We start from the raw sequence: 24089 nt of genomic DNA, 5'->3' as shown, positions 1-24089 counted from the left end.
CCCTTTCGTTATTCAGAAGGGCGTAGATGCCATAGCCGGATCTGTCAAATCTTGTACCAGGTTGCGTAACGGTACCTTATTACTAGAAACTGAGAATGCCTTTCAGGCACAAAAACTGCTTCGGGCCACACTCCTGTACACGTTCCCTGTCCGGGTGGAGGCCCACCGAACTTTGAATTCGTCTCGTGGTGTAGTCTATACTAGCTCCCTCGACGGATTGACTGACGAGGAGCTTCAATCTTTCCTCGCTGAGCAGGGCGTGACGGCTGTCCATAGGGTCATGAAAAAGGTCAACAATGACCTTGTACCGACACGGACACTTTTCTTGACCTTCGATAGTGTTAAGCTGCCATCGCGCATCAAGGCGGGCTACGAGGTTATTTCTGTTCGCCCCTATGTCCCGACACCTACGCGCTGCTACCAGTGTCAGCGTTTCAATCACACTCGACAGTCTTGTTCCAATGCGGCTAAATGTGTCACTTGTGGCAGGGATGCCCATGAGGGTGACTGTCCACCTCCGTCTCCTCGTTGTGTGAACTGTCAGGGTGACCATGCCGCATCCTCCCGCGACTGTCCTGTCTATAAGGAAGAACGCTGTATCCAAGAAATTCGGGTCAAAGAGAAAGTGTCCACCTCGGCTGCTCGCAAGCTATTGGCTAGTAGGAAGCCCGCGCTGCTCCCAGCGGGGAAATACAGTACTGTCCTCGCCTCTGCTCGGACTACCCGGGAGGTAGCAACCCAGACATGCGATCTGACCTTCAGCACCACGGTCGTCCGTTCGGCCAGTGCTAAGATCGCGCGGTCGACGTCTCCTCTTCCTCCCATCACCCCACAGACACCAGCCCCTTCCTCAGACTCTGCTAAGACGAAGACCCCGAAGTCAGATGCACGGGCCTTCAAGAAGGAACCATCCCGTGCAGACTTCCTCCGTCCCTCGACCTCCCAGCCTTCGACCGGTACTTCCACCAAACGTCCTTCCAAAAAGGCGCATAGGAAGCACAGTTCTCCTTCTCCGCCACAGCGCATTTCTTCGCCTGCGCCACCCAGCGGTTGCCGCCCCAGGCCGTCATCCGTTTCGCCTGGCCGCATCGCTGGTAGCCGTACATCTGGCCGTTCACCGGCGGAGGAAGCTCCCCCTCCCGGCCATCCTCCCGAGATGGCCGATGACCCTATAGACCCAATGGACGATGACTGTCCGCCTACTGATAGCGGCGGCAGTGCTCGCTCGAAGCCAGGCCCTAAGCGGCCTTCGAGGTGACCCCTTCTATCATCTTCGTTTTCTTACGATGGCACTTATTCACTGGAATATTCGCAGCATTCGCTCCAACCGAGAGGACTTGAAGTTGCTGCTCCGCTTGCACCGTCCGCTCGTCGTAGCCCTCCAGGAAACGAAGCTACGCCCATGCGATCAAATTGCCTTGGCACACTACACCTCTGTGCGTTTTGACCTACCCCCTGTGGTAGGTATCCCAGCTCATGGAGGGGTTATGTTGCTGGTCCGGGATGATATTTACTACGATCCCATCACGTTGCACACCGGCCTGCAGGCAGTTGCCATCCGCATTACTCTCCCCACTTTTACGTTTTCCTTTTGTACCGTTTACACTCCATCGTCATCTGCCGTTACCAGGGCAGACGTGATGCAACTTATTGTTCAGCTACCTGCACCATTTTTGTTAACTGGAGACTTCAATGCCCACCATCCCCTTTGGGGCTCTCCAGCATCCTGCCCGAGGGGCTCCTTGTTAGCAGACCTTTTCAACCAGCTCGATCTTGTCTGCCTCAATACTGGCGCCCCTACTTTTCTTTCGGACACATCTCACACCTATTCCCATTTAGACCTCTCTATATGTACTCCCCACTTGCACGCCGGTTTGAGTGGTATGCACTTTCTGATGCATATTCGAGCGACCACTTCCCGTGTGTTATCCATCTCCTGCAGCATACCCCCTCTCCGTGCTTCTCTAATTGGACCATCTCCAAGGCAGACTGGGGGCTCTTCTCTTCCAGGGCGACCTTTCAGGATCAAACCTTCACAAGCTGCGATCGTCAGGTCGCACACCTCACGGAAGTCATTCTCGCTGCTGCTGAATATTCCATCCCTCACCCTCCTTCTCCACGTCGCGTACCGGTCCCCTGGTGGACCGCAGCATGTAGAGACGCTTTACGTGCTCGTCGACGTGCTTTGCGCACATTTAAAAGCCACCCTACAGTGGCGAATTGTATCAATTATAAACGATTACGTGCTCAGTGTCGTCGTATTATCAAAGAAAGCAAGAAAGCCAGCTGGGCTGCTTTCACAAGCACCTTCAACAGTTTTACTCCTTCTTCTGTTGTCTGGGGTAGCCTGCGCCGGCTATCTGGCACTAAGGTCCACTCACCAGTTTCTGGCTTGAAGGTCGCGAATGACGTCCTTGTGGCCCCTGAGGCTGTCTCCAATGCCTTCGGCCGCTTTTTCGCAGAGGTTTCGAGCTCCGCTCATTACCACCCTGCCTTCCTCCCCCGCAAACAGGCAGAGGAGGCTAGGCCACCTAACTTCTGCTCCTCGAATTGTGAAAGTTATAATCCCCCATTCACCATGCGGGAACTCGAAAACGCACTTGGCCGATCACGGTCCTCCGCTCCAGGGCCTGATTCTATTCATATTCAGATGCTGAAGAACCTTTCTCCTGCGGGTAAAGGTTTTCTTCTTCGTACATACAATCGCATCTGGATTGAGGGACATGTTCCCGCATGCTGGCGCGAGTCTATTGTTGTCCCGATTCCTAAGCCGGGGAAGGACAAGCACTTACCTTCCAGTTATCGACCTATCTCGCTTACCAGCTGTGTCTGTAAAGTGATGGAGCGAATGGTTAATTCTCGATTGGTTTGGCTGCTCGAGTCTCGACGCCTACTTACCAATGTACAATGTGGATTTCGTAGGCGCCGCTCTGCTGTTGACCATCTGGTTACCTTGTCGACCTTCATTATGAATAACTTCTTGCGGAAGCGCCCGACCGCGGCTGTGTTCTTTGATTTGGAGAAGGCTTACGACACCTGTTGGAGGGCGGGCATTCTCCGCACCATGCATACATGGGGCCTTCGCGGTCGCCTCCCTCTTTTTATTCGTTCCTTTTTAATGGATCGACAGTTAAGGGTACGTGTGGGTTCTGTCCTGTCCGACAGCTTTCGCCAGGAGAATGGGGTGCCACAGGGCTCAGTTTTGAGCGTCGCTCTCTTCGCCATCGCGATCAATCCAATAATGGATTGCCTGCCAGCTGATGTATCAGGCTCCCTTTTCGTGGACGATTTTACCATCTATTGCAGCGCGCAGTGTACACGTGTCCTGGAGCGCTGTCTTCAGCGTTCTCTTGACCGTCTTTACTCCTGGAGTGTCGCCAATGGCTTCCGTTTTTCTGCCGAGAAGACGGTCTGTATTAACTTCTGGCGCTACAAAGAGTTTCTCCCACCGTCCTTACGACTCGGTCCCGTTGCTCTCCCAATCGTGGAGACAACCAAATTTTTAGGCCTTACCTTTGACAGGAAACTTAGCTGGTCTCCACATGTGTCATATTTGGCCGCCCGTTGTACCCGTTCTTTAAATGTCCTCCGTGTTCTCAGTGGTATGTCGTGGGGAGCGGATCGAACCGTCCTACTTCGTCTATATCGGTCGATCGTCCGCTCCAAGCTGGATTATGGGAGCTTCGTATACTCCTCTGCACGGCCATCCATCTTACGCCGCCTCAACTCCATACAACATCGGGGTTTACGACTTGCGATCGGAGCATTTTATACCAGTCCCGTAGAGAGTCTTCATGCTGACGCTGGCGAATTGCCACTCACCTACCGGCGCGATATACTGCTTTGTCGGTATGCCTGTCGGCTACTGTCAGTGCCCGACCATCCGTCTTATCGTTCCTTTTTTGACGACTCTCTTGACCGTCAATACGGGTTGTATGTCTCTGAACTGCTACCCCCTGGAGTTCGCTTTCGTCGCCTCCTTCAACACCTTAATTTTTCACTCCCTGCAACCTTTAGAGTGGGCGAGAGCCACACGCCACCTTGGCTCCAGGCTCAGGTCCGCGTTCACCTTGACCTCCGCTCGCTCCCGAAAGAGGTTACCCCCGGTTCGGTCTACCACTCCCGTTTTTTGGAACTTCGTTCGAAGTTCATCAACATGACTTTCATTTATACAGATGGCTCTAAGACCAATGACGGGGTCGGGTGTTCCTTTATTGTCGGGGCACAAAGTTTCAAATACCGGCTCCATGGCCATTGTTCGGTCTTCACAGCTGAGCTCTTTGCCCTCTACCAGGCTGTTCTTTACATCTGCCGCCACCGACATTCTGCTTATGTCATCTGGTCAGATTCCCTGAGCGCCATCCAGAGTCTCAGTGACCGTATCCGGTTCACCCTTTCGTACACCAGATCCAACGCTCTCTTCAGCAGCTGGTGGACGTCGGTTCTCCGGTTAGCTTTATGTGGGTTCCTGGCCATGTCGGTATCCCTGGGAACGAAGCTGCAGATGCCGCGGCCAAGGCTGCGGTCCTCCAGCCTCGGACAGCTTCTTGTTGTGTCCTTCGTCCGATTTTAGCAGGGTCATTTGTCGGCGAATTGTATCGCTGTGGCATGCCGATTGGGCTGCACTTACCGACAACAAGCTTCGGGCCTTAAAACCTCTTCCCGTGGCTTGGACGTCCTCCTCACGCCCTTCTCGGCGGGAGGAGGTCGTTTTAGCCCGGTTAAGAATTGGACACTGCCGGTTCAGCCATCGCCATCTGCTGACGGCTGCGCCGGCGCCGTTCTGCCCATGTGGGCACTTGCTGACGGTTAGACACATTTTAATGTCCTGTCCAGATCTTAACACACTGCGCCTCGATCTCCACCTGCCAAATACTTTCGATGCCATTTTAGCGGATGACCCACGAGCAGCTGCTCGTGTTCTTCGTTTTATCAATTTGACAAACCTCGCTAAGGACCATTGATGATGCTGTTTTTTAATCCTATGCCTGTCATTCTGTCTTTTATCGTGTTTTCCCTTTTAGTTGTTGTTGTCAACTTGTGCCTCGCGGTGCATTCTTAGAGTAGTCAGGGCGCTAATGACCATTGAAGTTGTGCGCCCTAAAACCACAAAAAAAAAAAAAATTGTGGAGCTACAACTTTAGAGTTGGCTTCCCTGACTATCTTGGTGGTTTCCCTCTTTTTTCGTTTTAATAAATACCGTCATACGAGCTGTATGAGAAAAGTAACGAGACGGATTTTTTATCTACCAATGCTTTTATTATTGTCAAGAGTATTGTCCCCTTCAAAGTAATTCCCCCCGGTAGTTATTCACCAGCGGAGTCGTTTCCAGTCTTGCTAGCAGCGCTGCAAGGCTTCAAATGCTAGGACATTTGACATGTCGGTCACATTCATTTGAATGTTCGTCATAGTTCCGAAATGACTTCCTTTTTCAATTTCTGGGAAAGTAAAGTCAGGACGACTCAGATCCGGTGGATATGGGGCTGTGGGACAGAAACAGTGCCTTCAAGTGGCCGTGTGACATGGGGCGTTGTCATGATGCAGTATCCACTTGTCTGCAACGTCTGATCTCACTTAATTCCCCCTTTATCTGAGACTATGAAGGATTTCTTCACAAACAGTTGGCTGACAATTTGTCCTACAGGAACAAATTCTTTATGCATGATACCTCTACTGTCGGGAGAGCAAATAAGAATAGTTTTTATCTTTTATTTGCTCATTCGAGCTGATAGACACGGACGGGTATCCAACCTGGTGCCACGTGACCAAAGGAAGGACTGGGCCGGTGTTTGCTGATTCGTACATAGTTGGTGGGTAGGTAACACGGACTTTATGTAACATTTAGTCTTGACAGGACAAGCTAGCGATCTTTAACAATTTATGAGTTATTTTAAAAACACTGGTGACAACCTAGCCTGATAAAATTTTTCACACACAGCCTGAAGGACTGATACAGAAAACAAGATAAGACTGAAATACAAAAAAATCCCAAAGCAAAACGCCAGAAGGGCTCATTTTAAGAATCCAATAACGCCTGCAGGGTTGTTTTAAAAACATTGCCACTGCCGCAACGAGTACCGCCAGAACGGCAGATTTTTTTTTAAAAATGCAAGTAATAACCGATAAGGCCTGAAGGGCTGATTGTAAGAAATACCAACTACAATTAATGATGCCTGCAGGACCAATTAATAAATGCAATTAAAAACTCAATAATTAACTAGTATTTGAAAAGTTACTTTTGAAACAGGCCTGAAGGGGGATATCTTAAACACAAACTATTTGACAACAAGGTACATGAATAATTAACAAGACACTTTAAACATAAGCGGAAGGTTTAACAATGCAATCATAGTAATGAGTAAACTTCAAAATTTCCACAGATTAGCTACAATCAGCAATTAAATAACCGAAGTTTTGGTTCTCAACTGTAAATCAGTGCGAGCTGCATCACATTTCGCTCATTCATGACCTGATCGGTATGCTACAGCCGGTACGCAAACTGCCAGTTTAGCGTCAGTGTGTCCACAAGTCTACAACAGACTAAAACATCCAATTACCAGCCGGTACTGACAAATATAACAGAAATGAGAAACCTGCCAGATAAAATTGCTGAATTACGCTGGCGCCACGTTAAGAAGTTTGCGCCGCAAGGAAACATTTTGTTCCTGAAATAAAAGTTCGCGGCCCCAGCCGCCAATTAAACAAACGCACGTGAGATACCAACACGCCAGACAAATCGTACACAGGAAACACTCTTCGTGAAGTTGTTGAAGAAACAGAGCATAAGATATATGGAGGGGCAGATTGAGCCTCCTTAGAGATCACATCATTAAGTACAGGCAGGCAATTCAAACTGCGTAACGACTAACCACAACGGATGGCGACAGCGGAAGAATCTTGAGTAGATGGGACACAGTTTCGTTGTGGTCTGCAGAAGCGGATAATAATAGTAATAACTATGCTCACCTTAACTGCAGGCTGGTGATTTCAGTGCTGGTCTAGTAAAATCGCAATGGATAGCCTGTAATGAATCCCTCCTGTGCGTCTCACAAAACACCGAGACCGTCATTCCTTAATTTCTTACAGGTTTGAACTAGAACGTTGACCGTGCCAACAGCCCGTACTGAAACCCTCGGAAGCAGCGGCGTACTCGTTCTCCAGGAACGCCGGGCATGTTTACTCCCTCATACCGGCCACTACTTCCCACTAACAGCACACACCGTGTAAGCTGCATGCTATCACGTGCCAAGTCTACTGTACATCCCTCCAAATACTCTCCCCCTATGTTCCGTAATCTCTCTGACGAGGATCACTAGCCGTAAATAGGAAAGATAAACTAGCCGATCACTGATGGCGTTCAGCCATCTTGCTCACGAGCTTTTTTTCTCTCCAGCAGATGTCCCAATATTCCACTCCGCACTTAGTCTCTTTGTCTCCGGATACTACTCAGAATCCAGGATTCATCATATGTGTTCACACATCTGAACCGTTCGGGGTCCAGTCAGGAAGAGTAACGCTCACGTTTCTTAGATTGTTCTTGTCATCGGTTGTAAGATTTCTCGGCACGATTTCGGCACAAACCTTTCGCATGTGCGAAATTTCGGTCAAAATTTCATAGAGGGTGAAATTGTTTAACAGGTCATACATCATTCTTACCGTCAAATGTCGTTCTGATTTCACACTAACAATCACACGCTTTTTAAGTTGAATGTTTTCTTGGGTGAGGTTCGTCTTCAACGTGTTCTTGGCCTTTCAAAACTATGTCGCTAGCAGTGTTTCCAGTCTCGTTACTTTTTTCACACAAATTGTACCTAGCTTACCCAGTTGACTTCCTTTACTTTCCTCCACGTTCGGAGGTCGTGAGATCATGTTAGATTCCGCTGAGACATACAATTTTCGAATTCGTGTACATTCTCCACCATGCCAACATGCATACCGAGCGGGGTGGCGCAGTGGTTAGCACACTGGACTCGCATTCGGGAGGACGACGGTTCAATCCCGCGTCCGGCCATCCTGATTTAGGTTTTCCGTGATTTCCCTAAATCACTCCAGGCAAATGCCGGGATGGTTCCTCTGAAAGGGCACGGCCGACTTCCTTCCCAATCCTTCCCTAATCCGATGAGACCGATGACCACGCTGTCTGGTCTCCTTCCCCAAACCAGCCAACCAACCAACATGCATCACCTGTGCTATGGCTCGCTAGGATATATTTCCTTTGAGTAATAGCACTTCAGCTGCTGTTGCCATATCTCTGTGACAACCAGTTCCTCACTCGGGGCGTGGGAAATCTCATGGTGACCCGCGTCAGTACTCACATCATTTGACTCAGAGGCCTGTGAATTTGCTGACGCCTCAGAATCCTTGGCCTCGTCTTTAGAGACCAAGTTGGAAGTTGTTTACCAACTGGAAAACGGCACTCATCACCCTCACAGCACGATGCACTGTCGGCTGTGGCTGGCTCTGACTGCGGACCGGCGCTTCGGTTCAAATGGTTCAAATGGCTCTGAGCACTATGGGACTTAACATCTGAGTTTATCAGCCCCCTAGAACTTAGAACTACTTAAACCGAACTAACTAAAGGACACCACACACACCCATGCCCGATGCACGATTCGAACCTGCGGCCGTAGCGGTTGCGCGGTTGCAGACTGAAGCGCCTAGAACTGCTCGGCCACACTGGCCGGCGCTTCGGTTCAGAGCGGCTCTTGTCAAACTTATTACCACAGGGAGGAGATAGCACTCTGGCTATAAAGCGAGCAGTCACGCTTGCCACGGAGTAAAGCTTGTTAAATTCAAAGTTTCGCCGTATCGAATGAAACACTTTGGGACAAAGTTGTATCCCTAACTACGAAGCACTTGCACCCAGATAACTGTACAGACTTGAGTGTTAGTTGAATACCGTGGTACTGCGAAATCAACACTAAATAAGGAGCTCAACATTCAGCACATAACGGCTCACGTGGTAGCCATCTTGAATAGCACCACCGCTGGTCTGGTACACGCTCCAGCCACATACAAAGCCACACGATCTTTATGTGGGCCACACCTAGCAAAGCACCATGAGGTTCAAAACTATTTCCAGTCTCTTGGCCACTGTGAAGTCGTTCAAAATCCAAATCTTCTATCTAGCCATTCGATAGGAAGATTTACAAAGTATTTCAAATAATGGTCAGAACAGTACAATGAATTTCGAGTACATAAACTTTGGCCCTGTAATCATTTAATTTTTTCGTACAGACTAGTTCCCAGTTCAGACAGTGACACCAGAATACGGATGTGCATATAATATTTATGCAAAAAGAAACTAAGAGTTTGGTTTGTGGATATTAGATTTAACTGCGGGAACATCTCCTTCGGCAGAATATGAAAGGACTTTGTTCGTAACTGTCTTCGGTTTATTTTACTCCACACTACATGAAATCAAGTTTCTGGATCAAAATGTTGGTATTGCATATTAGGCTCAGTGCAGTGTGGTTGCCACACGCCACAGACATTGTGCTCTTCATTAGTAAGTACCTTAATGATGTGACGTACACAGGGTGAAGGGAAATTCGCACACTCGGGCTTAGCAGCGCGACTCCTCACATGGCAGCGATGAAAAAATCTCTCGCAATAATGTCGTCCGGCGAGTGCATCCAGCTGAAAAAGGACGTTATAGTGGCAATCTGGCAAAACCGTGACCACATGTAACTAGCTTTGTCAGCATATGTTCGTTGTGATGTGGAGTTGGTGCAGAGGATATAGTTTTGGGTTTGCATGCAGGAGGACGTGGGTTCGATCCTGGGTTGAGGCGCATTTTATTTGCTAATTTCATTCTGACATTTCATACAGTAACATACGCCGTTTCTTAAGTCACATGTATCCTAAATTTACAACATTTTGTAACTCTGGTTAGACAAATAAGAAACAGACAGTTGACGCAAATGACCTCTCATAGGACAGAGTAACAACATAAACAATATCAGTTTCGAGATACTAAAGATATGCCTGTTCCATGTAATGGGCTTTACCCCTCTGACAGATATTGTTCTGAACGATTCATACCAACATCGCTAATTGTGAAATGTTCTGTTTCGAATTACACTGCGTCCCTCACGGTAATACACGTAATGTTTCCACAATCCCATTGAGAGAATAATAATAATAATAATAATAATAATAATAATAATAATAATGCAGAGAAAGATGTAGTGAACAGCATCTGGTTACCAGACTCAGTGTTGAAAGGCGTGAGACTGTGGTGATAATACATACAAATAGTAACATAGTTTGGACATTATTTGCAAAGCTCATTGGTAGTTCTATTGGTACCATAAGGTCCTAACGAAATGTATGGACTTGAACGAGGCAAGAATAATAGTTGCTACTAATTTCATTATGACATTTCATATGATACTGCGTGAAGAGTTTGACAGCACTGAAAGACCTGAGTCGAAACAAGGCCCCCGGAGTAGACAACATTCCATTGTAACTACTGACGGCCTTGGGAGAGCCAGTCCTGACAAAACTCTACCATCTGGTGAGCAAGATGTATGAAACAGGTGAAATACCCTCAGACTTCAAGAAGAATATAATAATTCCAATCCCAAAGAAAGCAGGTGTTGACAGATGTGAAAATTACCGAACAATCAGTTTAATAAGCCACAGCTGCAAAATACTAACACGAATTCTTTACAGACGAATGGAAAAACTGGTAGAAGCAGACCTCGGGGAAGATCAGTTTGGATTCCGTAGAAATGTTGGAACACGGGAGGCAATACTGACCTTACGACTTATCTTAAAAGAAAGATTAAGAAAAGGCAAACCTACGTTTCTAGCATTTGTAGACTTAGAGAAAGCTTTTGACAATGTTAACTGGAATACTCTCTTTCAAATTCTGAACGTGGCAGGGGTAAAAATACAGGGAGCGAAAGGCTATTTACAGTTTGTACAGAAACCAGATGGCAGTTATAAGAGTCGAGGGGCATGAAAGGGAAGCAGTGGTTGGGAAAGGAGTAAGACAGGGTTGTAGCCTCTCCCCGATGTTATTCAATCTGTATATTGAGCAAGCAGTAAAGGAAACAAAAGAAAAATTCGGAGTAGGTATTAAAATTCATGGAGAAGAAGTAAAAACTTTGAGGTTCGCCGATGACATTGTAATTCTGTCAGAGACAGCAAAGGACTTGGAAGAGCAGTTGAACGGAATGGACAGTGTCTTGAAAGGAGGATATAAGATGAACATCAACAAAAGCAAAACGAGGATAATGGAATGTAGTCAAATTAAGTCGGGTGATGCTGAGGGAATTAGATTAGGAAATGAGACACTTAAAGTAGCAAAGGAGTTTTGCTATTTAGGGAGTAAAATAACCGATGATGGTCGAAGTAGAGAGGATATAAAATGTAGACTGGCAATGGCAAGGAAAGCGTTTCTCAAGAAGAGGAATTTGTTAACATCGAGTATAGATTTAAGTGTCAGGAAGTCGTTTCTGAAAGTATTTGTATGGAGTGTAGCCATGTATGGAAGTGAAACATGGACGATAACTAGTTTGGACAAGAAGAGAATAGAAGCTTTCGAAATGTGGTGCTACAGAAGAATGCTGAAGATAAGGTGGGTAGATCACGTAACTAATGAGGAGGTATTGAATAGGATTGGGGAGAAGATAAGTTTGTGGCACAACTTGACTAGAAGAAGGGATCGGTTGGTAGGACATGTTTTGAGGCATCAAGGGATCACAAATTTAGCATTGGAGGGCAGTGTGGAGGGTAAAAATCGTAGAGGGAGACCAAGAGATGAATACACTAAGTAGATTCAGAAGGATGTAGGTTGCAGTAGATACTGGGAGATGAAGAAGCTTGCACAGGATAGAGTAACATGGAGAGCTGCATCAAACCAGTCTCAGGACTGAAGACCACAACAACAATAACACTAATCTCTGGGACCACTGGAGGAGGATAAGAAGAAAACAGATTTCGCATCTGGTGGATGAGGTAATTGTGAAATTCCATGACATGAAAAGGGCTTCATTGAAGGCTGACCAACCTTCCATTTCTACGATTGTAGTATGTAAGTGTGTTTTCTAGAGGACCCACTGCAATATCTGTTGACGAGTAAGATGCCAGATACCGTACCACCTGCACTACATTACCAAATAAAATACATAGGCCTCAACCCAGGATCGAACCATGGACCAGCTGCATGCTAACCCAAAACTCTATCGACGGCACCAGCCGTACAACAGGACGACTGTGTGCTCACAAAAGTACTTACCATACATATGGTTACAGTGTTGCCAAATTGCCAATCTTTAACGTCCTTTTTCTGCCTGATGTACTCGCCGGACGAAATTTTGTGGTAGACTTTTTTTTTATCGCTGGCATATGAGGAGTTGCACTGCGAAGCCCGAGTGCACGAATATCACTTCACCCTGTATATTGTGTTCAGTAAGCAGAGGCGGGCTTGCAGGCATAGATATAAAGGACGTTCAGTAAGCAATGCAAATCTTTTATTTTCTAAATGCAGGTTGGTTTTATTCAGAATTCCAATAAACCATATTATTTCCCATTTTATGACTACTAAACCCTCTTTTTCACCATAACTTCCGTTCAGTGCGATGGCCTTAAGCCATCTTACTGGGAGGGTCTGTATGCTCACATGGTATCACTCTTCTGGTCGACACTGGAGTCAGTTTCTTGCTGCATCAACAACCTCCCCATCGTCCGTGTACTGCTTCTCACAGAGATTCTCTTTTATTGTGCCAAAGAGATGGAAGTGGAAAGGTGGGAGACCCGGGCTGTAGGGTGGATGAGGAAGAATAGTGCAATGCAGTTCTATGAGCCCCTGTCCAGTGTGTCAGCTCGTGTGAGGCCTTACGTTGTCGAGGAGGAGGGCGAGGAGGAAGAGCTTGTTTGCATTTTTGTGTCACTGAAGAATTTCCCGAGGGTAGCACAATATGCTTCAGAGTTGATCGCTGCACTGTGAAGGAGGACATCAAACAGTGTAACACTTCAGAATCGCGGAAGTCCGTCACCATGACTTTAAAAGCTTAGGGTGCGGCTTTGATCTTTCACTTAGCAGGAGAGGTGGTATGGTACCACTCTATGCACTGACGCTTCGCTTCCGATTCAAAGTGATGAACCAACGTTTCACCGCCTGTGACGATGTTCGACAAGAACTTGTCACGATCAGCCTCGTAACGAACAAGTAATAACGTACGGATGGTCCTTCGTCGGCGGCGAGGAACTCAACATGCACACACATTTGAGTACCGCAACTGGTGTGTCAGCAGTATCAACAGACTTGTAGTTGTGCACCGAGGTCTTTGTGATCTGTCCATCATCTGGAACGAGATTATCCGTACGTTCCAACATTGCGGCAGTCACAGCTGTGTGCGACCGTCCTGCACGCGGGAGATCGGACAGGTTTGCGTGATGTTACTGCTACGACAACAACTCAGTGCTTTTGTTTACTGTCAGGTCTTCGTAGACACTTTGTAAGTACCTAAGATGCTTTGCGGAGCTCTGGTTTTCCACCAAAAGGAACTCAGTGACAACTCTGTTTCGAACGCACCTCCGTTTCAGACGCCATTTTGAAGACTATGAGTAACGCAACCTTCTATCGGAAATTCATGAAACTGTAGGGGCTGAAGCACGAATATTCCTCTGTCCCAAAACAAATTCTGCATTTGTTAAACCTAAATTAGCAGAGAGAAAAGTTACACACTACTGGCCATTAAAACTGATACATCAACGAGAGGTGCAGATCACAAATGGGTATTCATTGGACAAATATATTATACTAGAACTAGTATGTGATTATATTTTCACGTAATTTGGGTGCATAGATCCTGAGAAATCAGTACCCAGAACAACCATCTCTGACCGATATAACGGCCTTGATGCGCCTGGGCATCGATTCAAACAGAGCTTGGATGGCGTGTACAGGTACAGCTACCCATGCAGCTTCAACACGATACCACAGTTCATCCAGAGTAGTGAATGGCGTATTGTGACGAGCCAGTTGCTCGGCCACCATTGACCAGACGTTTTCAGTTGGTGAGAGATCTGGAGAATGTGCTGACCAGGGCAGCAGTCGAACATTTTCTGTATCCAGAAAGGCCCGTACAGGGCCTGCAACATGCGGTCGTGCATTATCCTGCTGAAATGTAGGATTTCGCAGGGATCGAGTGAACGGTAGAGTCATGGGTCTTAACACATCTGCCGGCCGATGTGGCCATGTGATTCTAGGCGCTTCAGTCTGGAACCGCGTGCCTGCTGCGGTCGCAGGTTCGAATCCTGCCTCGGGCAAGGATGTGTGTGATGTTCTTACGTTAGTTAGGTTTAATTAGTTCTAGGCGACTGATGACCTCAGAAGTTAAGTCGCATAGTGCTCAGAGCCATTTCAACCATTTGAACAGATCTTAAATGTAACGTCCACTGTTAAAAAGGCCGTCAATGCTAACAAGAAGTGACCGAGACGTGTAACCAATGCCACCCCATACCATCACGCCGGGTGATATACCAGTATGACGATGACGAATACACGCTTCCAATGTGCGTTCACCGCGATGTCGCCAAACGTGGATGTGACCATCATGATGCTGTAAACAGAACCTGGATTCATCTGAAAAAATGACGTTTTACCATACGTGCATCCAGGTTCGTCGTTGAGTACACCATCGGAGGCGCTCCTGTCTGTGATGCAGCGTCAAGGGTAACAGCAGCCATGATATCCGAGCTGATAGTCCATGCTGCTGCAAACGTCGTCGAACTGCTCGTGCAGATGTTTGTTGTCTTCCAAACGTCCCCATCTGTTGACTCAGGGATCGAGACGCGGCTGCACGATTTGTTACAGTCATGCGGATAAGATGCCTTTCATCTCGACTGCTAGTGATGCGAGGCCGTTTGGACCCAGAACGGCGTTCCGTATTACCCTCCTGAACCCACAGATTCCATATTCTGCTAACAGTCATTGGATCTCGACCAACGCGAGCAGCACTGTCGCGATACGATAAACTGCAATCGTGAGAGGCTACAATCGGAAACGTGATGGTACGCATTTCTCCTCCTTACACGAGGCATCACAATAACGTCTCACCATTCAAGCCGGTCAACTGCCGTTTGTGTATGAGAAATCGGTTGGAAACTTTCCTCATGTCAGCACGTTGTAAGTGTCTCCACCGGCGCCAGCCTTGTGTGAATGTTCTGAAAAGCTAATCATTTGCATATCACAGCATCTTCTTTCTGTCGGTTAAATTTCGCGTCTGTAGCCTGTCATCTTCGTGTTGTAGCTGTTTTAATGGCCAGTAGTGTATTACTTATTGAACGCCCCTCATATAATGGTATTACCCAAGTACATGAAAGAATTTACTCGGAGCTACAGGTTTCTCCGACACATTCACACACATGATAGCCAAAAGTATGTAGTTAAGTGTCAATGTGTGCCTGCATGTACAGTGGAGTAGGCTTGGTTATGCGAATGTTGGGTAGCAGAGCCCAACAGGTATCCCTGGCGTTACCACCTATGTCCGTGTTATTTACCAGCGCAAACTCGATTTCCAAGCACTTCGCTGAGGACTATGCTCGAGCTTCTGCAGCGGAGAATTACCCGCCAGCCTTTGGCACTCTCAAATGTCGAATGGAAAGGAAAGTCTTCTCGTCCACTAGACGCCATATTGAACGCTGTAACGCCCCATTTACAGAGTGGGAGCTCCTCAGCGCCCTTGCACATTGCCTCGACACAGCTCCTGTACTGGGTCGGATCCACAGTCAGATGATTAAACATCTCTAGTCCACCGACAAGTGATATCTCCTCATTTTCAAACATATCTGGTGCGATGGCGTCTTTCCATCACAATGGCGGAAGAGCACAATCATTCCAGTGCTCAAACCAGGTAAAAACCCACTTGGTGTGGATACCTATCGGCCCATCAGCCTCACCCAACGTTCTTTGTAAGGTGCTAGAACTTATGGTGTGTCAGTGGTTTTCTTGGGTCCAGGAATTACGTGACCTACTGACTCCATGCTAGGGCACTTTCCGCCGGGGTGGGTCTACCACTGTTAACCTTGTGCCCTCGAGGCCATCTGAACAGCCTTTTCCATATGACGACACCTTGTTGCCATCTTTTTTGATTTACGAAAAAAGCTTACGACATGACCTGGCGGCAACATATCCTTACCACGTTATATGAGTGAGGTCTCTGGGGCCTGCTTCCGATTTTTATCCAAAATTTCCTATCGATCCGTACTTCCCATGTCCAAGTTGGTGCCTCCCATAGTTCCCCTCATATCCAGCAGAATGAGGTCTATCAGGGCTCTGTATTGAGTGTGTATTTTAGTGACCATTAATGGCCTAGCAGCAGTCGTAGGGCCGTCTGTCTCACCTTCTCTATATGCAGACGACTTCAGCATTTCATACTGTTGCTCCAGTACCAGTGTAACTGAGCGACGCCTACAGGGAGCCATCCACAAGGCACAGTCACGGGCTCTAGCCCACAACTTCCAATTTTCAGTCGCAAAGTCGTGTGTCATTCACTTCTGTGGGTGTTGTGCTGTTCATCTGGAACCAGAACTTTACGTTAATGACGATCCACTCACTGTAGCAGAGACGTATCGATTCTTAGGACTTGTTTTCGACGCCTGATTGACTTGGCTTTCTCATCTTTGTCATCTTAAGCGGAAGTGCTCTCAGCACCTCAATGCCCTCCGTTGCCTGAGCAACGCCAAATGGGGTGCAGATCGCTCTACTGTGATGCAGCTCTACAGAGCCCTTGTTCAATCCCACTATGATTATGGGAGTGTGGTTTATGGTTCGGTGGCGCCCTCAGCGTTGTATTTACTTGACCCAGTGCACCACTGTGGAGTTTGACTAGTGACAGGAGCCTTTAGGACGAGTATGATGACCAGCATCCTGATGGAGGCCGGAGGCCCTCCATTGAAGTTTAGGCGTGCACAACTGATCGCCAGTTACGTTGTACACATTCGTAGTTCTCCTGCACATCCGAATTACCATCTCGCTTTCCCAACCACTGTGGTTCATCTCTCGCATCAGCAGCCCCAGTCAGGGTTCATGATAGCAGTTCGTGTCCGATCGCTTCTGTCTTGAGTCCTTCTCTTTACCACCTCTAGTCGAGGGCCATTCACGTACGCCTCCATGGTGTAAACCTCGGCCAAAGCTTCACCTGGACTTATCACATGGCCCTAAGGACCCAGTTACTCCCGCGGCTCTCCGCTGCCACTTTCTTTCGATTCTTGACGTGTTCCTGGGCTCTGAAGTGCATTACACTGACGGCTCGATGGCTGATGGGCACGTTTTCTTCGCCAACGTTCAGAGGCCATATTGAACCCCATTCCTTGCTCGATGGCTGCAGTGTTTATACTGCAGACCTGGTGGCTATATCTCGTGCTCTTGAGCACATACATTCAGGCCCTGGGGAGTCGTGTACTGACTCCTTGAGCAGCCTACAAGCTATCGGCCAATAGTAACCTCGCCATTCTTTTGTAGCGTCTATCCAGGAGTCTATCTATGCCCTGGAATGGTCCAGGCGTTCAGTGGTGTTTGTCTGGATCACAGGTCACGTCTGAATCCCAGGAAACGAACTTGTTAACATGCTGGCCAAACAGGCTACATGGAAACCGCTTATGGAGAGTGGCATTCCAATAACTGACCAGCATTCATTATTAAGCAGCAAGGTTTTTCGGCTTTGGGAGACAGAATGGCATAGTCTCAGTATGCACAACAAACTGTGTGCCATTAAGGAGACTACGGCTGTGTAGAAGTCCTCCATGCAGGCCGCTCGCAGGTACTCTGTGGCTCTCTGCCGGCTCCGCATTGGGCATGCTTGGGCGACATAGGGCTACCTCTTGCACTGTGAAGACCCACCTCCCTGTCGGTGGGGCGCCCAGTTGACAGTGGCCCATATTTTTTTTTTTTGTACTGTCCTAGTTTAGAAGACAACGCCCCATTGGCTGATTTGGTTTTACATTTTATACGTGAGGGTGGGTTTTATCACTTGATATAAGTTTCAGCGCAGGTACTTTGTCCCTGTGTCCTCTACCCTTGTGCTTTTGGGGTGGAGGTTTTAATGTGTTGCAGAGTGACTGGCTTAACCTTTTATTTTGTAGTCAGCCAGCCACGGTTATCTGCTCTCCTGTTTTACTCTCTTCTACCAGTTTCTTGCGTTTCTGTGTTTTACTTGGTCTATTTTCGTCCTTGTAGTGTTAGTTGGTCTTCTGTCGTTCTCGTGGTTTTCCTTCCTCTCGGTATTGCGCTGTGTGTCTAGTTTGTTTTATTCTTTCCCTTGTGGAATTACAATAGGAACAAGGAACCGATGATAAAGTAGTTTGGTCCGTTCCCCCCTTTTAAACCAACCAACCAACCTTTAATTCATTTGAAGTGTATTCCATGTAATCATAATTTCGATTAGTGTTTATACACACAGTTATCCGAGAGCTTTGCACAAGAACTTTGCTTGGCGTTTTTACACTGCAGTAGTTGACAGTGGTCACATTGCTTTCCAATCTTAGTACGTTTCTTGTATTGTTTGATGAATAGATTCAGCTTCAGCTTTTGTTTTCAGTTGCTGTTAAAAAGTGTATCATATTAAAAAAATCATACTTGCTTCAATATCTCAATCAATAAATCCTATAAACTGGGTGATTCTTCCGCTGTGTACAAACTCCAGGGATTCATCGATGAGGAGATACGGAACACAAAAAATGCATAATGAACTTACATGCGAAAATTTTTAGTTATTTATTTTATTCAAATGTACACTGTTACAGAGACTACAGTCTAATAGGCGCTGTACCATGCAACCACAGTTACAGTATTTGTTGAAAACGGTTTCCATGTGTGTACACGCCGTAGCTTGTTGTCTCACACGTTCCCATCAGCCAGGCTGTATCCAAACAGTGTCAAAGGCAGCATGAATACGCCGCTCCACTGTCTACACATCAGGAATGGACTCTGCATAAACAACACCTTTGAATGGTTCAAATGGTTCAAATGGCTCTGAGCACTATGGGACTTAACTGCTGTGGTCATGAGTCCCCTAGAACTTAGAACTACTTAAACCTAACTAACCTAAGGACATCACACACATCCATGCCCGAGGCAGGATTCGAACCTGCGACCGTAGCGGTCGCGCGGTTCCAGACTGTAGCGCCTAGAACCGCTCGGCCACTCCGGCCGGGTAACACCTTTGAGATGCACGGGTTGAGATTCTGTGAACAAGCAGGTCATGCAACTGGATCCCCCTCGTCCGATCCATCGACGAGTGAAGATACAACTGACAAGCGTCCGGATGTTGAAGGTGAAGTGGGTTGGAGCACTATCATGTAGGGCGCACATAACCCTTCGAATCATCAATAGCTCTTCTTCCAGCAGAGGTGGCAAAGTCACCTGCAAGAAAGTCTGACATTTCCGGCCCGTTAGGCGACGTAGAAGGAAAACTGGTCCCACAATAAAGAGGTTCCAGCTGCTCCCTTGATGATGATTCTGTCACCATACAGTGGGGGTTCTGCATACAATCCTGCAGATGACTGTTACGAAAGTTGAAGATACCACTCGGTGTAAAGGTGGCCTCATCTGTGAATAGAATGGATGAAGCAAATCCCGGAATCGTGAGGAGCCTGGTGAAGAAACCAGTGACGAAAGTGTTACAGATGTGAAAAGTCTGTCGCTAGTGAGCGCTGCACACGTTGTAAGTGATGTGAAGGGTAACAGTTGGCATGGAGAATGTTCCACACGGCCGTCGGGCGGGTCCACTGCTTTGGCGGTTGCCTTCCACAGCGTTAGTCATTTTCTTCGACGTCTGGTGCCTTTTAAGACTTCTTGCAACCTGGAACGACACTCCCTCAGACAAAGGGCGAAACACGATTGCAAACACTAAATGCTGTGTCTGTTGTAAGTGGGGATAGATCTTCTCATACAACCAGGCTTCGCACAGACCATCGTCATTTGCCTTTGCGTAAGTAAAGACCATTTCAGCAATCTCTCGATTGCCGGCCGCGGTGGTCTCGCGGTTCTAGGCGCGCAGTCGGGAACCGCGCAACTGCTACGGTCGCAGGTTCGAATCCTGCCTCGGGCATGGATGTGTGTGATGTCCTTAGGTTAGTTAGGTTTAAGTAGTTCTAAGTTCTAGGGGACTGATGACCACATCTGTTAAGTCCCATAGTGCTCAGAGCCATTTGAACCATTTTTGAATCTCTCGATTCGAATACGGGATATTGTGTACAACGCTGTATCAGATCCACTACAAGGTGAGTCAAAAGTGAATCGGACGCAAGATTATCCATTGCTGTGGCCAGAGAGGGCGCTAGGGCGTGACGTATGAGGAACATTACCAGGAGATGATGCTTACTGTAACTATGGCTGCATCGTACAGCACGTATTAGACCGCAGTCTCTGTAACAGTGCGATTAAATAGTCTCTAGCATGGAAACCATGCATGACTGGACGTAAGCTCAATAGACTTTCTTGTTAAGTATCCTCTCATCGATCAGTCAACAGAGTTTGTACATAGTGGAAAAAGTCACCCTGTGTGTGTGTGTGTGTGTGTGTGTTTGTGTTTGTGTGTGTGTGTGTGTGTGTGTGTGTGTGTGTGTGTGTGTGTGTGTGTGTGTGTGTGTGGTGGTGGTGGTGGTGGTGGTGGTGGTAGTGTAGAGTGTAAGACTATTTAATGTTTCGCGCAGGAGCGGTTTTGGAGAAGAGGAAACCAGGAGACTGATAGAGGCGTTCGAGGAGGGGGATGTAGAGGAGCTGCTGGAACTTACCGCGGCAGCGGCGGATGTGAGGACGAGGGACAGTGAAGGGATGATCGCCCTGCACTGCTTTGCAGAGATGGGATACGTGGAGGTAGTGAGGGGTCTGGTGGAGAGAGGGGCAGAGGTTGACGCCAGGAACAGCAGTAACGAGACGCCCCTGCACTTGGCTGCAATCGGTGGTCACTCACCTATTGTGCGGCTGCTGGTAGCGTGTTCCGCTGACGTCAACGCAAGGAATTGTTACGAGAGAACACCGCTGCAGTTTGCTGCGTGGCATGGGTACGAAGAGACGGCAGCGTTTCTGGTGGAGGCGGGAGCCGACACGGAAGCTAGGGATAAAGATGGGAGAACCTACCTCGACTGACAACCAGGATGTCAAATGGATGCCATCATATGACTAACAGTTCAATGAATATCTGTGATATAAAACAAATGATGCTTCACTACATGAGTTTTCATTATTTTTAAATTAAAGAATACAAAAAATTCATTTCTACCCATCATTATATAGTGGGTACAAATGCTCTAGGAACACTTCAACTAGTATCAAAATAGGAAATATCCATAAACAAATGTAAATAACTTTTCTTTTGAGGAAGCCGATTAAAAGAAAAGGTTTTTTGAGGATGTTGTGGGTTGGCAGGAGAGCCAACACCGTATTATTAGAGGAAGCCGAAAGGCACGCGTTTTAGCTCACGCATGCTGGCGTGAGCTCTTGAACAGGACAAGGAAATTATACTTTAGAAAAACGAACGTAGCTGGTGGAATACTTAACTTTAATCCATTAATGATGAGCGTCGCTCTTGAATGTACATGACTCAGTATCAATAGTAACTGGTAATGGCGCCTTGCTAGGTCGTAGCAAATGACGTAGCTGAAGGCTATGCTAACCATCGTCTCGGCAATTGAGAGCGTATTTTGTCAGTGAACCATCGCTAACAGTCGGTTGTCCAACTGGGGCGAGTGCCAGGAAGTCTCTCTAGACCTGCCGTGTGGCGGCGCTCGGTCTGCAATCACTGATAGTGGCGACACGCGGGTCCGACGTATACTAACGGACCGCGGCCGATTTAAAGGCTACCACCTAGCAAGTGTGGTGTCTGGCGGTGACACCACAGAGGAATCTTTGCAAAACTCAACAAAAAAAAAATACTCATTTCATTACCGATAGACACCAGTTATGTCTGAAAATTGAATTTCTTCCAGTCTGTGAAAACAACTTAAAATAATGCAACCAGGTAACATTTTCGACAACCGCCTACGTGTCAACTGGTGAAAACCCAGGTATTTTCAAGGCGCAAATGGAGAAATAACGGTGAAAAATAATGGTCGTTTTAAGTATGTCACCTGGCTGATTCCCTGTAAGTTGTTTCAACCGATCTCCTACATCACTTAATTACTGGAAGCAGGTTAGTAGGAGCGTGTATAATGCAATGCTAACTTAATGTAAACTGTAGCTGTCCCCAGAAGTCTGCTATGTAAGACACATGGTTAGAAACATATTCTGCTTTGAGCTCATACTGAATTTACTACTTTGTCTGCAGTATAGATGTGCACCAGTCTAACTGCACTGTTACACTGGTAGCCATATTTACACCACACTGTAGGTCTACCACGCGCACTGGTTCCAGGGTTTACAATTAAAGTGTATCTCTACAAAAGTCGGGTGCGGGCTGTAATTATTATACTACGGTTATGGTAATGTGTTGATGCGGAACCGATTTACGCCAAAAGAAGTTTCATTTGTGACCACCAGGTGAAAATAGGACGCTGTACACTATGACATACAAGATGTCATTTGACAACCCCTAAGGTGATAGAACGGTGTGGCAATCGAGAGGGCGGACTGTGTGCTGTTACTGAAACTGTTCTTTGTGAATGGGAGCAATTACAGTGCTGCATTGAGAGAGTAACACTAATTGAAACATATGAGGAAAGGCACGATGTTATTAAATGGCTGAAAGAAGATAATGAAATTCGAAAACACAGGTGAGCTGTAAGACTGCTATAAGATTCCATTGAGAACCAAACAGAACACGTAATCCTCCATTCCGAGACGACTGGAGGCTGTTTCGAATTCCAACGGTTTCCCTACACCGTATTAGCCATGGTGATGTTTATGGCGTTTCCGTATTTTTGTCCAGCCTCTCTTTCTTCTTTTAGCCACACGGAGTGGCCACACACTTTGAGGCGACATGTCACGGGTTGCGCGGCCCTTCCTGCTGGTGGTTAAAGTCCTTCCTCGGGAATTGGTAGGTGTGTTATTAGCATTACGTTAGTTTAAGTAGTGTGTAAGTCTAGCGACCGATGACCTCAGCAGTTTGGTCCCTTACGAATTCACACACATTTGAACATTTTTTCTCTTCCTTTTTGAAGTGGTTGGCCAATGGAATGATTTTTAATTTCAAATATAACTCGTACTCCTTCCTTCTTCTGTTTACTTCTCAGAAAATATACGTTCGAATCTATTGATTTACTGAGGAGTTTAATTTCCTGTGCCAACCTTCGACAGCATTCATGATCTTCTGCTATTGGTTAAAAACATTCCACATTTAAATTTGACTTCATCAACTCTTTTTGGTAGGACATATAACACTGTGGCACACTTGCGGCAGAACAGTCTGCCTTCCCTCTATCACTACATAACTCCGTTAATCACAATTATTGCATTTTCTTGCACAGGTAATCGTTGCAGTGAAAATTACGACTGGAAAAGGATGTTTCTGGGAACACAGTTTTCATAGCTTTAATTGTAGCAATTTCAAAGTGTAGCACCGCAGTTTTCGATGACGTTAAATGCATCTTACTTTTCAATCCAGAAAGAAGTCTTTGTGTATATTGACTTTTGTCAGGTAGCAAAGCAAAGAAAAAAGGTAATACCTGTCTCATTTATGTTGTCCTTCTGATGTAAAGGGTGTTGGTGTGCATTTGTTCGAACAGTTTCGAACAACTCTGCAATATTTCGTCCATAAGAACTATTCCATTTTCACGCAGGATTTTCTATGCTTCTTCACAACCGAACATCAGGATTCTTTTATGAGGAACAGACATATCGTCAGTTTTCAAAAAAGTGATACCGTAAGTAAATTTCAAAATGTTTTCACCCTGTTGAAGCTTGGAACATATACCAACGTCATGGTCAGTGTCAATAGTTTCCCTTCTTGCTTTACACAATACAGTTTTGGAATTCTCATAATTTGGCTCATTTGCGAAAAAAATCTAAACTTTTATCTTCAAATCTCGAAACTGCTCTTTAAAAATTTGGAACACAGGCACTATATTTTCTTCGTGACTCTTTTCCTGCAGCTACGCAATCGTTTCTTAATCTGCACATCTGCTTCGTCAGGTGG

General features: G+C 46.7%; 1 protein-coding gene across 1 annotated transcript in view; it reads left to right on the top strand.

The window, feature by feature from the left end:
• Positions 1-21106, top strand: part of LOC126118349 (speckle-type POZ protein-like) — a 30292-nt gene extending 9186 nt beyond the window's left edge. The window contains exon 2 of the mRNA XM_049915053.1: positions 20671-21106. Coding sequence (XP_049771010.1) covers positions 20671-21106 — 436 coding nt within the window. The remainder of the gene's footprint in view (positions 1-20670) is intronic.
• Positions 21107-24089: the final 2983 nt, after the last annotated feature.

This window comes from Schistocerca cancellata, chromosome 1, assembly GCF_023864275.1.
Source record: "Schistocerca cancellata isolate TAMUIC-IGC-003103 chromosome 1, iqSchCanc2.1, whole genome shotgun sequence".
NCBI classification, from domain to species: Eukaryota; Metazoa; Arthropoda; class Insecta; order Orthoptera; family Acrididae; genus Schistocerca; species Schistocerca cancellata.
The sequence above is the reverse complement of the archived record's forward strand: the minus strand, read 5'-3'. Positions and strand labels throughout refer to the sequence as shown.